The sequence below is a fragment of the Neovison vison genome, chromosome 8 (assembly GCF_020171115.1).
Source record: "Neovison vison isolate M4711 chromosome 8, ASM_NN_V1, whole genome shotgun sequence".
In the NCBI taxonomy this organism is placed as follows: domain Eukaryota; kingdom Metazoa; phylum Chordata; class Mammalia; order Carnivora; family Mustelidae; genus Neogale; species Neogale vison.
In genome coordinates, this window is record NC_058098.1 from 94,515,874 (window position 1) to 94,530,859 (window position 14,986).

At 55.6% G+C, this 14,986-nt stretch overlaps 1 protein-coding gene across 3 annotated transcripts in view; it reads left to right on the forward strand.

Annotated features, from left to right (window-relative positions):
• The first annotated feature begins 581 nt into the window (after window positions 1-581).
• Window positions 582-14,986, forward strand: part of TET3 (tet methylcytosine dioxygenase 3) — a 101,499-nt gene continuing 87,094 nt past the window's right edge. For 2 of the 3 annotated variants that reach the window (XM_044261411.1, XM_044261413.1), the window contains exons 1-2: window positions 582-707; window positions 2,776-3,501. In XM_044261411.1, the coding sequence (XP_044117346.1) occupies window positions 3,199-3,501 (303 nt within the window). In that variant the 5' untranslated portion in view covers window positions 582-707; window positions 2,776-3,198. Of the gene's footprint in view, window positions 708-1,870; window positions 1,927-2,775; window positions 3,502-14,986 lie in introns of those variants that run through there. The other variant, XM_044261412.1, reaches the window with a different exon arrangement.

Below are 14,986 nucleotides of genomic sequence, written 5' to 3' on the forward strand. Positions count from 1 at the left end.
ATTCTCTGTATATTCTACATTTTCTTTTACATAATTTTCATTAAAACGAATTATTGAAAACATTAAACATTTATTACACTGACAACAATTTCAAGTCCACAACCTGTTCTCATGTTTGATTGAAAATTACACTCTCAAATTCTCTTCTCAGCTCTAGACTTACTTCCCTGAACAGAAACTTTAGTCCTCTCAAGCACCCGGGTAGGAAGTAAGTACCGCAGCCATGTTCCTACCCACCCACAGCTGATAACTCTGGCCGCTGCAGCATGCTGTCAAAAAAAGGCCTGCGAGGAGGGAAGTTCCAGGCAGAACCCTGGCTTCTCCTACCGCCTAGGGCTTTCTGGACAGCGCTACTTGAGATCAGTTACTTTTTTTGTTTCTTCTAAATAGCCGGCCGAATGCTCTTTTTCCAGTTCTGGCTGAGTTGTTAGCTTCAGCCGGGCGGGGATGCCTGCCAGGTACCTGGCTCCCTGAGCACCGCCCAAACTGGTCAGGCCAGTCCGCCCCGTGGTTGTTTCTGCCAGGACTTGCCCGCGCGCGAGCGTGTGTGTGTGTGTGTGTGTGTGTGTGTGTGTGTTAGAGACCCACCCTTCTCCCCAGCAACCCAGGTAGGTGGAAGGCAGCTGCGGGCACTCGCCTAGCAGTCAGGCCAGATGGGTGGAACAGAATTAATTTAACCTGGAATTTCAACTTGGCCTGCACAACAGGTGAGGGAAAAAAAGCAGCAGAGAGAACGGGCAGTTTGGCAACTTGGAAATATTCTTGTGCCGTGCTCCGTGTCCTCTGCCTGGAAAACAGCCCAGGGTGACTTTTCAAAGTGTGTGCACCGGCTAATGGGGCTTGGTTGTGCCACGGCCCCTGCGGAGGCTCTCCGAGCCCCTCCTGAACGCTGTCCTCCCCCGTTACCCTCCGCGACGCGCCCGTTCCCCCTCCTCTGGGAGGCAGGGCGGGGGTATCGGGTTAGTCTTTGTTTTCGACGCGAAACAGCCGAGTGCGGCGCGGGGGAGGCTCGCGATGGCAGGGCCCTGGGGTCCGCCTGAGTACGGCGCTCGGCCGTGACCCCTGCGAGGGTGCCCCGCGGCCGGCCCGCAGCCTCTGCCCCCGGGTATCCCCTCCTTGCCGGCCAGGCTGACTCGGTACGCAAACGCGCGATGTCCCCCATTGTCCTGCCTCGGAATGAGCGAGCGGCAGCCGGGAGAGGGGGGTCAGTCAGGCCCGGAGCTCAGAGCTCCCGGGGGCTCCGGGGCCGTCCCGGACCGCTCGGGCCCATAGGGAGCGGCAGGAAGTGGGGACACCGGGGCCGGCTCGGCCGAGGGCCTAGGCTGGGAGGTCCGCGTGCCCCACCCCGCGCGGCCCGCCTCGCCTGCCGGGGCTGCAAAAGCGCCGGAGGGCGGGGGCCGCTAGCCCCAAGGTGGCAGCCGGGTCCTGGGAGGGCCGACGCGGGGGTGGGGAGGTGCTGCAGGTGCAAAGGCGCGGCGGCGGAGCCGGGCCCTGCGGCCACGGGCTCCCCGCTCCGTCCCCTCCCCCCTCCGAGGGAACTACCCCCCCCCCGCCATCGCGCAGCCCCGGGCCCGGCGGAGGGGGCGGCTGGGCCGGCGGGGCTCGGCCGGGCCGCACGTGCGCGCCCTCCCGGGCGGGGGAGTCCCCGGGCGAGCACGTGCCGCGGCGCGCGGGGGGCGGGGAGTCCCGCGGACGCCTTCATTGCTGCTGCTGCTGCCGCCGCGGCCGCCGCTGCCTCTTCCTTCCTCCTGCGCCGTCCCCTCCTCGGCCCGGGCGGGGGGCTCCGCGCGCCGAGCTCGGCCCGGCCAGGCGCTCCGTGAGGCGGGCGCCCCAGGCGGCGGCGGCGGCCGCGACGGTGGTGGCGGCGGCAGCGCGGGCCGGGAAACTTTGCCCCTTTGTGCGCTCCGCCCCGGAGGCGGCGGGCAGGTCGGTGCAGTCGGTGCCTTTCCGGCTCCGGGGTGGGGGAGGGGCGGCGGGGAGGCGTGGGGGGCCCGGCCCGGGGAGGGGGGGAGGGGACGGCCCGGGGGCCTGCCGGGGGGGGGCCCGCTACTTTGTTGCGGGGGACGGGGCGGCGGTGCTACGGGTCACAGTGTAGCTGAGCCGGGCGGGGGCGGCGGGGCGGGGCGGGGGCTGCGGAGCCGCCGGAGCCGAGCGGCCGAGGCCCCAGAACAAAGGAGCCCGAGCGGCGGCGCGCGCGCGGCCCGGCCCGAGCTGGAGCGCGCCCCCCTCCCCGCGCCCCCTCGGCGGAGCGGGCCTCCCTCCCGGGTCTGGCCGACCGGCGGGGGAGGGGGGCGCGGCGGGGCGGCCGGCGCGGGCTACCCCGGGCGCGCCCCCGTCCAGGCCGCTTCCGTGCCGGGGGGCGCTCGGGCAGCCCCGCCGAGTGAAGCTCTCAGCAAACTTTATTTTGAAAGCCCTGCTCCCTCGGGGAGGGCCCAGCGACCTCCAGTGAAGGGTGTGTGTGTGGGAATTTTGGTGAAACTCTCCGAAGCCCGGGGGTGGGGGGGAGAGGACAACTTTCTTAGAAATCTCACCTTGATTACCCCCTTACATTCGTCGGGCAGGTTCCCTCAGCACCCCCATCGGGCGCGAGGCCTCCTCCCGCAGGCGGGGAGCGGGTGCCGGGTGCGCCCTGCCAGAGGTTCTGGGCAGGACTTCATGTGAGCAAGCCCTTTCTCTTCCCCCATTTTCTCTTCTTCCAGAAGCAGGAAGAGGTAACATGTGAAAGTTGTCCCTGAGCCTCGAGTGATGCGCTTCCCCTTTCTGTCTCTTTTTTAGGCAACGCTGCCTTCTTCTCCATCATCCGGCCCCCCCCCCGGAGGACAAGTACCAGGAGAACCTCCTCAACCTGCCCAGCCCCCACCACACACCCACCTGCTCACCTCATGCCTGGGTCCAGGGTGGGTGAGGGTGAAGAGCCCGCCCAGCCAAGATGATCCCTTCTCTGGGGACCGCTGCTGGTGTCCTGCCCCAGATCCCGGGCTCCAGCAGATGGGAGACTGGCCCCCGGCTGAGCCCGGCCAGAGTGCTGCAGAGGAGGTGAAGAGGCGCCCATCCTGGATACTGGAGTTACTTGCCTTCACCCTTGTGCACTCTTGACTGTCTTAGGAGAGAAAGACCTGGTGGAGGGCCTTGGCGGGCAGGCAGGACGCTGGACCACGGCCCTTCTCTGGCACCTATGCCCCTGCCCCTGGCAGCACTATGAGCCAATTTCAGGTGCCCCTGGCGGTCCAGCCGGAACTGCCAGGCCTTTATGACTTCCCTCAGGGCCAGGTGATGGTAGGGGGTTTCCAGGGGCCTGGGCTCCCCATGGCTGGGAGCGAGCCCCAGCTCCGAGGGGGTGGAGATGGGCGAAAGAAACGAAAACGGTGTGGTACCTGTGAGCCCTGCCGGCGGCTGGAGAACTGCGGGGCCTGCACCAGCTGCACCAACCGCCGCACGCACCAGATCTGCAAACTGCGCAAGTGTGAGGTGCTGAAGAAGAAGGTGGGGCTTCTCAAGGAGGTAAGCGGGCCCTTGCTCGGCCGCCCTGCCCTTACTACCGACCGCTGTTCTCCCAGGGGCTTGTCGGACACCGTTCAGCCCGTGCTTCCGTTCTCATCCTTTCCGTCTAACTCTGGATGGGGCCGTGGGCCCCAGCGGGCTTGTGCTTCTTTGCCGGGCTGATGGTTTGTAAGCAAGAGGAACCAGGGAGTGGGGGCTCCGGCCAGCACTCTCATCTCTGATGTTTGCACTTGATGCAGGACACATCCAGCCTTATTTCTAGAAGTTTTTTTGTCCTGCTTGAAGCCTCAGGTGTACTTTGGGGTCACACCAATGCTTGAGTGACATGGGGAGTGGTGGTGTCAGGTAAGGGGTAGAGACTGAGGGATTTGGAAAGAAAGATTTGGGGTTATGCTGCCCTGATGGAATGGGATGGCCCCATCATCCTTCTCAGAAAGACAGCAAGAGCGCCAGCTGGAACTGGAAATTTAATGACAACCCATGATTTGGGTTTCCCTGCTGGACTCAAGTACTTCTGGAGGTCAAAGACTTTTCTTTATCTCTTGTGTTCTCAGGACCCGGCCCAGTTCCTTGACATGTAGTCGGCACTCGGAGACTAATGGAATGAATGAGTGAATGAATAAATGATGTACTTTTGAGACCCTGTCAAGCCCAGGAAAGAGTACTCCCTTTATCTGGAATAGGGGGATGGAGGAAAGGAGGAGCGGGGACGAGATGAAAGGGGAAAGTGGAGAGGTAGTGACCCTGTACTGGCCATCTTTCCCTTCTAGTTGGGTGGCGGGCTGCCAGCACGAGGTTGGTGGCAGCCTCGATAGCGGAGAGTTGGCAGGAGTAGTGATGAGCAAAGTTGAGCAGCTTGGGAGGAGCGGTGGAGCGGCTGAGGTCGCTCTAGGCAGCGGAACTGGCGCTGGACAGAGCCGGTGGCCTGCGCTGTCTGCGGGGCTCCTCCGCTCTGCCACTGATTTGTCCGAGGGCTCAGACGACTCGGGCCCCCTCTCGGGGGGGGGGGGGCTGTCTTCTCCCTGGGGAAATGGAGGGGTTGCGCTTGATGGCCTTTGAAGCCCTTTCCAGCTGGGCTGGGAGCCGCCGCGCTTCTGAGGGCTAGGGCACCTGTGGCTTCTACGGGCTGGCGGCTGGTGCTCGGGATTTCCCTGACCGCTGAGCGCCCAGCTGTGCCGTGAGCTTGATGGGGCTGTGGTCCCGTGGCTGGATAGGAAGCTCCAAGTGTCGGGGGCAGGGAAGTGGGTGTCGCTGGGATGTTTTTTGCTCTTTTCACCTTCTGTCCACTCCCGTGGAAGCTGCCTGTCACGACCCAGGACCACAGGCTCTGTGCTTGACTTCCCTGGTCTCTGGTTAAAGCAGGCAGCTCCCCACTCCAGCCTGGGAGACCACGTCCACCCCCTGTATGTTGCTGGTGCCGTGGGGAGTTGGCATCCTGCTGGTGTGGGGCCCTGTGGGTCATTTCTGAAAGCGGGGAGAAGAGCAGGGGTAGGCTTCACTGCTTGGCAAGAGATCTGCTGTTCTGGTGTAAGGAAGACCTGCTCAGTCTACTTTGAAAGCTTGGTTCCCTTGGTTGCTTCCTTCAAGCCTTCACCCTCCCCCCCACTTAATGTTTCACTCTACTTCTCCTGTGATCAAACCCGAGGAGCAGGGGGGCTGATCTTTCCAAGATGGATGTTCCTGGAACCAGTGGCACTGTCGAACCATGTCTGAGCTTTTCTTAGGGCAGCACCAGTGCAGCATAGCCAAGTGAAGGGGGCGGGGAATGAGGCCAGGGTCTTTGTCATCCTTGTGCCTAAGCTGCTGGCCTGGGCAGCCTGGTGATCATGGTTCATAGGGATCTGGCTTCGCTGAGGCTTAGAGACCGCTCTGCTGAGAGATCTGTATCCCTGTGGACCTCTCCATGGCCGGCTGCCCCTGTAGGCCCCCAGCGTCTGGGACTGGTGGCCCGAGGTGTCCCAGGACAGAAGGTCCGCATACGGGCATGTAGACCAGTGCTGGCCCACCACAAAGCTCTCCCAGTTTCTAGAGAAGTAATGGAAAGGGGACAATTGGAGTGAGCTTTTTTTGACTTGTTTTAAGCATAGAACCTTTCAATTTGACGTTCAAAATGTGTTTTCTTTTATAAAATGAAGGTGCTGATGGAAAGTGGGTCGATTTTTTAAAAAAAGTCTTTACTTGGTAAAATACAAGATGGTAACTAGTAGCTTTAGATCTATAACTTTTTTTTTTTAATGAGTCTGTGAAAGCTGAAAGCGTAGGACCACTGTCCAGACCATGCTGCGTTTAATGAGCGTATCTCTGGCATAGTCAAGGAACTGAGAAACACCCCGAGAGGCTCTGCTTGCATGACTGAGCCAGGGAACCAGCCCCGCATTTACCAGCCCCAGGGGGACTGCCGGGACCTTAAGCATTAGACCTGAGCAAGCTTGTAGCAGAGGGAATGCGTCCTGGGATTGGGGAGGTTGGGAAAGGGGAAGACATATTACTGACATCTGGGGGTGGTTTTTGGTTTTGGCTCAGGAATGGACCTTTAGAGTTTGGCCCTGATTCTTCAGGTGGGGCAAGACACAGCATCCAGGAGTCTCTTGAGAACCAGTCCAGCTCCTTGCCTCCCTGCTCCCTGGCATTTCTTCTTCTAGGTCCCTTTTTCTTCCATCCCATCTCCTCCTCCCCCTGCCTCCTTTGAGCTGTCTACTAACAGCTTCCTTGTATCATTCTGTAAAGGGGGGACGTTATCTTGGGCTTCCCGTCTTTCTTCTCTTCTCCTCACTCTTTTTTGTAGTGTGTGTGTGTATGTGTGTGTAGGGGGAGGTCCTGTGGAGCCCCTTCTCTCAGAAAAGAAGTTCATCATTTTAAGACTAGAGATCGCTCCCAGGGCGGGCCCTCCCACCAGAGCCAGGTGACTGCTCTCTGGGACTGAATGCGAGGTCGTCTGCCTTGATGTGGTTCATTCCTGGACTGAGGTCTTTCTTCCTAATGGCAGGAAGGATTTAGGTCCTAGGCTCATGTCTGAGGCTGATAGTCTTCACATTCTTTTTACCTGAGTGGTGACTTGTAGCACAACGAAGATGCCTAATTAGAAAAGTAGGGTTTGGTGGGTGTGGAGACAAAGTACGTCTCGGACCCCAAAGGAAGCACTATACTGCTTACTGTCTTGAGCACTGGTGTCTCTCTTTCTCTCTTTCTCTTTTTTTTAAAGTAGGCTTCATGCTGGGCATGGAGCCCAACGCAGGGCTTGAACTCATGACTTGGAGTTCAAGACCTGAGTTGAGCTCAAGAGCTGACACTTAACTGAGCCACCCAGGCGCCCCTTGAGCATCGGTTTTTTAGTTGTCGGATGGCGTGACCCTTCTCTGCGGGGTTGTTGTGAGGATTAATGGAGATTAAAATATGCATAATGTCTGGCACATAGTAGGTAGTCAATAGACGGGGACAAAACATTCCTAGAACATCTAGAGAAGATGGTTGGGAGGGAACCCGAACTCTGAAGGGGTGGCGATGGGTGAAAGAAACGGAGACAGTGTGGTGTCTTTATGCATAAGCAATTCTGTATTAGTTAGTCTCTGAGTGGTATTTGTAGAGCTATAATACAAATTAAGTGTTTATCTCTAGACATCTTGTAGCTTGCTCACAGAAGAACCCTGGAGCCGGGCTGAAGGAGGGAGGAGTTTGCCAGCCTCTGTGCTGGCGGAGGAGGCTGGACACCCGGGGGCTGGGACCTGCTGTAGTCTTGGGCCTGACTGAGAAGTTGCTCATGGGTGAAGGCACTAAACACCTGAGAAGAAGGGCTGGAGAATAACTATTAATGGAAAAAAAATCCAAACCCTCCTTAGAAAAACATGTGTATTAGGTGGGAAGCTGGACTGAGAACATTGTGGGTGAAAACAAAGGGAAATGGGAAGATATATATATAGTGTGAAAACACTGTGTGGCCCTCGGCCACGTGGCTTTAGTGGCTCTCTCTGCCAGTTTTGAGACAAGATACCTCAGCGTTGGGGACCCCTCCACAGTATCAGAATACCTGTGAATTCTTGCCTTGCCTATCACTCTGTTCTGAAGACAGAGGCTGGGAGGAGGGGTGTTCTCGGGCTGGCACCAGTTCCCACCAGCAAGGGGAGACTTGACTGGTAAAACAGAGGCGATCAGATCCATTGTTGAGAAAGGAACCCCAGCTTAGCATCTGTGAAGCTGGAGTGAAGGCTGGGCAAGGACAGGCATTGGCCACAGAGTTTAGAAATTTTTTTTCCAAATGCAAACAGTTTTTAACCCCATGGCCACAGGCTCTAAAAGGGAACTTAGCAGGAGGGATAGGATTGCCCCCCTCAAAAGGAAATGCCCCTGAATGGTGCCCCAAGGAGGAAGGTGGTGGGACTCAGGGAGGACTGAGCCATCTGGATGGCTGTGCTGGCTGCTGTTCAGTGAGCGTGGATGGTGGAAGGCCACGCTCCATATGTGGAAAGGGGGTGCGTGTCGCTGAGGGCAGATTCAGGAGTGGTCTGACCCCTTAAGAGGAGTGTCAGGAAGTCCAGTGGCCAGAATGTGCTGAGGCTGGTGGAAAATACCCAAGACAATAAACGTCTTGTGTATACTCCTCCGGCAAGAACGAGAAGGAAGAGTAGGCTTACAACTTCGGCTGCATAGCTGGGGACAGAGAACAGCTACCGGGGCCCTGCTGTGTGGGGAGGAGTGAGCTTGGGGAAGACTGCGCGGGTGTGCTGTGTGCTTGGGGAGGGAGGGCCTGTCCGCTGCCCCAGCCTGAGTGTGAGCCATTGGCTCCCTACGGAACAGTCACCTGCGCTTGCAGAGTGACAATCTTTATACAGTCACGGTGGCTGAAAGAGGGCTGAAAGACTGGAGACAGGCAAAAGGTCCCAATTTTGCAGAGATTTGGGAAATTATGAACACATAAGCTTGACTTCTGTTTTGGCCTGCTCTAGAGCAGATTGTTCAAAAGGTGGTTTGTGAGACTAGAAAGGCAGGTGGTGAGCTCTGGGAAGTGGGCTTGGTCCCTATGGCTCTTTATAAAGCTGCCCAGCCTAATTAATAGATCTGGTTTTCTGCAAATAAATGATGGCATCTCCTGCAGCTTCTTGGACAGATCAGAAGGCCAGCTTTTTATTTAAAGTCATCCTGAAGAGAGGCCACTGGCATAGCCGCCTCGTTCGGTCTCTTTATCAACCGTGTGGCCCAGGGATTCCACTTTGCCATCTCCTGGGTTCCACTCTCCGGGATTCTGATTTAATTGGTCTGTGGTGAACCTAGTCGGGCTGGGGCTCCCCAGGTGCATCTAATGTGTCGTTAGGGTGGAAATTCGCTGATGCAGATGAGAGACCGAGGCGATGGGCGCCTGCCTGGGCTCTTCTAGCGCCGGTTGCTTGCTTGCCCTGAGTCTCGGAGAATCTGAATGCTTCGTGACCAGGTGTCCTCTGTGCCTGTCAGTGGACCAACAGCACTGGCGTTACCTGGGAGCTTGTTAGAGCTGCAGAATCTTGGGCCCTACCTAGGACGTACTGAATCAGAGTCTGTGCTTTAACCAGATTCCCAGGTGATTTGTATGTGCATGCGGTGTGAGGAACCGATCTTCAGCACTTATGTGACTGGGAAAAGCGGGTGGAGCTTGGAGAAGGGGCCCTAAGTAAGTCTGGATGAACAGGTAGACAACTCTAGTTGCCAAGAAGAGTAAGGAAGATGACCCACTTGTTTTTCTTTTCTTTTCTCTCTTTTTCTTTCTTTCTTTTTTTTTTTTTTTAAAGATTTTATTTATTTATTTGTCAGAGAGAGAGGGAGAGAGAGCAAGCACAGGCAGACAGAGAGGCAGGCAGAGGCAGAGGGAGAAGCAGGCTCCCTGCCGAGCAAGGAGCCCGATGTGGGACTCGATCCCAGGACTCCGGGATCATGACCTGAGCCGAAGGCAGCTGCTTAACCAACTGAGCCACCCAGGCGTCCCTCTCTCTCTTTCTTTCTTTTTAAGATTTATTTATTTCAGAGAGTGTGCATGTGGGTGCACATACATAGGGTGTGGGAAGGGGCAGAAGGAGAAGGAGAGAGAAACTTAAGCAGACTCGGAGCTGAGTGTGGGGCTCCACAGACATGGGGCTCGATCTCATGACCTTGAGATCACGACCCGAATGGAAACCAAGAGTCGGATGCTTAGCCAAGTGAGCCACCCAGGTAGCCCCAACCCAACCCATTTCTTTGCCCTGCAGGTCAGGGAGACAGGAACCTCTTGAGATTTACTTTAGGTTTATTCTTGTTCTTCTGGAACCCTTTACCTTCTAGTCTAGTGAGTTATCAATAAAACCCCTTAAGAACTTGTGGAACTTGTGTGTGTGTGTTTTGAGACTAGTCAGGAGAGGGCTCTCAGAAGATGTCTGCTGGTAAGCAGCCTGACAGGATCTTGGAGCCCATGAGAGTCGTAGATGGTGGTGGTTGTGAAACAGGGGTGTGTTTATAGAACCTTGGATCTTATGGGAGGGTTTGGAGACTTATGGAGGAGAAGGCATGTGTACCATCTTCCTAAGATGCCTGTTGGTATTGGTGTGAGGTGTTGGTGGGGAGTAGGTGTGTCAGCTCTGGGCGTGGGGTGGAGTGGTGAGGGCTGTGGTGCAGGTATTAAGTTGAATGATAGTACAAGGGGTTAAGTGGGGGTAGTCTTTAGCAATGGGCCCCAGCCAGGGCTGATGGAATCTAATCAGTGAATCCAGAATCTTGTACTTGTTGAAAAAAAGAAAAACTAATACACAGGTAAGGAACCCTGGTTTCCTAGCAAGTGGGAAGAGCTGAAACTCCGAAAGTATTGTTGACAGCCTCTCTTGAGATCTGTCAGAATGGTCACATGTAGGATAACTGAAGGAAATAGGGCTGTTCAGCTTGGCAGTGAAGAATGCCAAGGTGAGTCTTATGTGAAAGAGGGAATTTCTATGTGTAGAGGAGTGTGCAGAACTTTTAGTAGTGGATGGAAATTATAAGCAGGGAGATTGAACCTGTGTTAGAAAAAAGAATTGTCTAGGGGTGCCTGGCTGGCTTAGTCAGTGAACATGTGACTCTTGATCTCAGGGTCGTGAGTTCAAGCCCCACTTTGGTGGTAAAGCTTACTTTAAAAAAAAGAAGAGAAAAATAAATGTCTAACATTTACAGCTGTTCCAAAAATGAAGAGCCAGCCCTGAGAGGGAGTGCCTCTCCTGTGCCTGCACATGTCTGGGGAGAGGCTGGGTGCTGAATGGGAGGGATGTCATGAGGACATCCTCTGTCAGGTGGGGGCTTCCATGCTTGGTGTCTCCTGTTGAGACTGTGAAGTATAATATCAGGTCTGTTTTCATATTACTTAGACAATTACTTTGCAGAAGAAACATTGCTCTTAGTAAAAGTTTTTGGTCAAGTTATAGACAGTCTTAAACCTAGACCTAATCTTAGACCTGTGTTGGAATAAAGTCTGCGAACTTTCTGAAAATTTCTGCCAAATGATGTGTGAAGGTACTGGGTGTGTTTTCTCAGGGGAGCGGGCCCGTGGTTTTCAGCAGATTCTCAGTAATACTCATGGACTCCCCAGATTTAAGAAATGTACTCTTTCTAAGCTGTCCAGTATGGTAGCCATTAGCCCTGTGTGGCTATTTAGATTTAAATTAATTAAAATGGAATAAAACCAAATTCAGTAACTCAACTGTACTAGTGACCCCCAAGTTGCTCAGTATGCACATGTGGCCATGTGCCCAGGATAGCACATATAGCGAATGTTTCCATTACTCTGAAAAGTTCTGTTGAATATGGAGTTTCCCTGTGTGATCTCTGGACCCTCACTGAAACCTGTAACTGGGTTGGGGACATAGTTGTTTGTGCTGGTGGCTCTCAGAAGAATATATTGGATTGGGATCCCTGTCCCCACCCCACCTCCAAGGTAAGCGGGGAGGGGTGTGGAAGGGGCTGGTGCTTTCCTAGGCTAAAACACACCCTGAAGCTCATCATTGCTTCTTCTAGAAGGCATGGGCTGTGTTTTATGGGGGAAAGAACAATAGGAATGAGCCGTGGCTCCCCACCCAAAGGCTATCTCTGAAGCTCCGGAGGGGGAAGTGGCCTTTCCCACCCCCAGTCTTGACCACCCGGAGCTGTTCCTGTGTTTACATCTAGCCCTGTCGTCTCCTTTTTGTCTTAGACCTCCGACTGGTTGAAAGACCGCATCAGGGGTCTCAGTTGTTGTCACTAATACCCCCTTCCCCTCCCCATCACTTCTTCACAGCTCCCTTGTGGATCGAAGGTAGGACGCTCAAGAAGAGAGGTGTTAGAAAGGAAGGGCACCCCTTCATCTTCCTTGAATGCTCTTTCGGCCTGGCCAGCAGCCGGGCGGGGGCGGGTGGTGGTGTTGAGGGCTGCGGTCGGTCTACCTGAGTGGCCCGTGCAGGGCAGAGGCTGCTGCCGTCTCGCCATGGACACACCCCATGGGGCCTCATCTCCCATCATTTGCCTAAGAAATCCCATTGCCCAAGTTTTTAATTAGCTTTTGAGGGAGAAGAGAAAGCTGGCACCTGACTTGTGGGGTGATTGGCTGGCCTGCAGGTGACCTCGGGCCTGGGGCTTGCAGGCTTGCATCAGGTTGTACAAGTTCTTCCTCCACTGCCGGCTCTGACCCGTGTTAAGTGCCAAGTCCAGTGACCACCCCTCTCCCCCTAGCTGGGGAGGCTGCAAACAGAGACGCTGCTGGGAGAGCAGCAGTTCCGGACCCTCCAAACTGAAGGGGAGCTGCGTTGAGTGAAGTCCTTTGGGGGCGTTTACCAGAGGGCATGTGCCCCCTCAGCCCCCACCCCTCCTCCACACGGCCGGAGGAAGCCTCAGGAAGGGGTGTGGGGATGTTGGGTCAATAACAAATACCCAGACACTGGGCTAGATCGAGTCTGTTCTCCAGAGCCATTCAGGCTGGAAGAACACGGACTGGCTCATTCGGGTCTCCTCTTTTCCTCCCTTCACGGATTGCTCTGCTCTTTAAGGGTATGCGTTCATGCTCCGGTATGGTGTGGGGCGTCAGAAGCCCTGGTGCTGGGACAAGGAGGAGAGGTACCTCCCCGGAATGTTCCTCGGGTCCCGGGATGGGCAGCGGGACTGGCGGCCGGACTGGCAGTGTCCCCTGTGCTGGGGGAGGGCCGTCACTCCCTCCGGCACTGGCTTCAGTTTCCCAAGCAGGAAGGCAACTGCTTTGACTCGCAGACCGCGAGTTGCCTTCCCAGCCTCATTCAGCGCAAGTCTCGCCTGGGATTGTCCAGGCGCTGGAGCCTCAGCTGCGGGAAGGAGGAGGCAGCGCTTGCTCTGTCCTTAATGAGCTCACAGTCTGGGGAGGGAGACAAGCGTGGAAACAAATAATTACAGGACAGGCTGCCAGGGCTGTGAGGGAGGAGGGACGCCTGGAGGGCAGAGACCAGCCTTACTCACCTTTGGGCCCATGGGGAAGGGAGGAGATATGTTCCGAGAGTCTCAGTGTAGCCATAGCTGTAGGGTGAGAGGGCTTCCGAGGAAGGGGGCATCTTGCCTGAGTCTGAGGTGTGTGGAGATGCTTCTTGAATGCTCACGACTGGTGTGGAAGGACTGGACTGACTGCAGGGGACCTCTGAGGGTATTCCCAGGTCCTCCAGGTGGTAGGTAAGATGCTTTGTGTAAATTCCTCTTGGAAGTCTTTCATGGGTGGGCGCTGTCCCTGGGTTTCTAAACTACTCAGCATTCCTGTCCCACCTCTCTACAACCTCTTAAGGTCTCATGTTGTTTGCTTGGATCCTGGAACATTTGGTGGCCCAAAGCTGTTGAATTTGGGGTGGGGAAATAGACTCTAAGAATTTCTCCCAAGCGTCTAGGAGGCCTGCAGGGTCTGGGCAGAGCTACAGCCTCTGTCTGTTAGCCTGGGGGCCCAGGTGCGTTCTGTTTGTGAGTAGGGAAGTCTGCGAGCGGGCGGGCGGAGTTTTTGGCTGGCTCTGACTGTGTTCCCTCGGACGCTGCTGTGTACTTGGGTTCAGTCTGTCTCTGCTGCGTCTCTAGTCTCCAGGAGAAGCACCTTTTCTCCTCCTCCTTCTCCTCCTCCTCTTCCTCCTCCTCCTTGTGATTGCTGTTGACACAGACTTCCGCTGCCAAAGCTAATTGTGAGCCCTGATCAGTGAATGAAGGCAAAGGCAGTTCCCATGACAACCGCAAAGAGTTTCAAATATAGGGGATGATGTGTGTGATGGGCTGCAATTACTTGGGTGGAAATTGATGCATGGACACCGGGGACTTCAAACATAGGCTCTGAAGGTGGAGGGGGTATTGGGTTTCTTTGGCAGGATCCTTTGTGTGGTAGAGAGGGAAGGAAAGGAAGGTACAACTTCCCCCACAGTTGATTTCAGGTGCCTTCCGGGTGTGGTATGTTGGACAAAACCCCTCAGGGGCTTTGGAAAGGCATGACTCCAGCCATTCTGGTGGGGGCGAAGCAGGACCCCCAGACTGACAAATAGTACCAAGTGTCAAATGAGAAACATTACAAGTGCTGTCGGCTGGCAAAGGACTGGGGTAACCCTAGAAGGCTTCCTGGAGGAAGTAGGTCTTGAATTGAGCTTTAAAGTAAAGCCTGTGGGGAGTGACCTCATTCAGGACATAGCTGTGCCGGAGAAGAGAACTTTGTCTATTCTCTGCCAGCACTAAAAGGGGTAGGTTGATAGGAAAATCCTAGAACTACCCAGAGCAGCCCCGACTGTATCAGTGCAAGTGAGGAGATGGCAAGAGCCCTGCTCAGTCATTTTCTAGTTGTGTGACTTTAGGCAAGGTGCTTAGTCTCCCTGTCAGTGGATTTCTCTATCAGTAGAATGGGTATGAATAATTCCTGTTTCACTGGTTGATTTTGAGGATTAAATAAAATTGCCATACCATGCTCCAAGTATGGGGCCCTGCGTGGGGTTGACATTTGGTTGATGTTCCTGCACTTGCTCCTGAATCTGTGTCTGCATGTGTCCCCATCCCCTAGTCTTGGTGTAACTGTGTGGTTTCTGGCCTGGGGGTACCCATGTCACTGCGGTTCTCGGTGTTGGGGTCATTTGTGTGCTCTGAGAGTGAGCAAATCCATCTGCCTCTCCTCAGTGGGGATGGCTGTGGCCCTATTCCTCTTGTTGGGAGTATAGTGGGACTGCGGTCATGGCAGCCCCCAGGGGGCCCAAGGACATCTGGGTCAGTCACTGAGAAGTCCAAAATGCAGAAAGAGGGGCCAGTAGAGATAGGAGAGGGTTGGCCGTGGGGTGTGAAGAGTGTCTCTGCTAGGAGCAAGGGCCCCTGACTCCTTGGAGCCCTGGCATTCCAGGTGCCTCAGGAAAGGGCAGAGGGCCCGTGTGGGACAGAGGTGGGGGCAGGTAGACTACCACAGGCTCTTCTTGGGTATCTTCAGGCTGCTGGGGGTGGGGAGCCAGGACCGGTGGGTGGGGTAGGACTGAGCTGGCACTGGAGTGGTGGGTCAGACAGTCAGGGTGACTCCTGCAGGCTG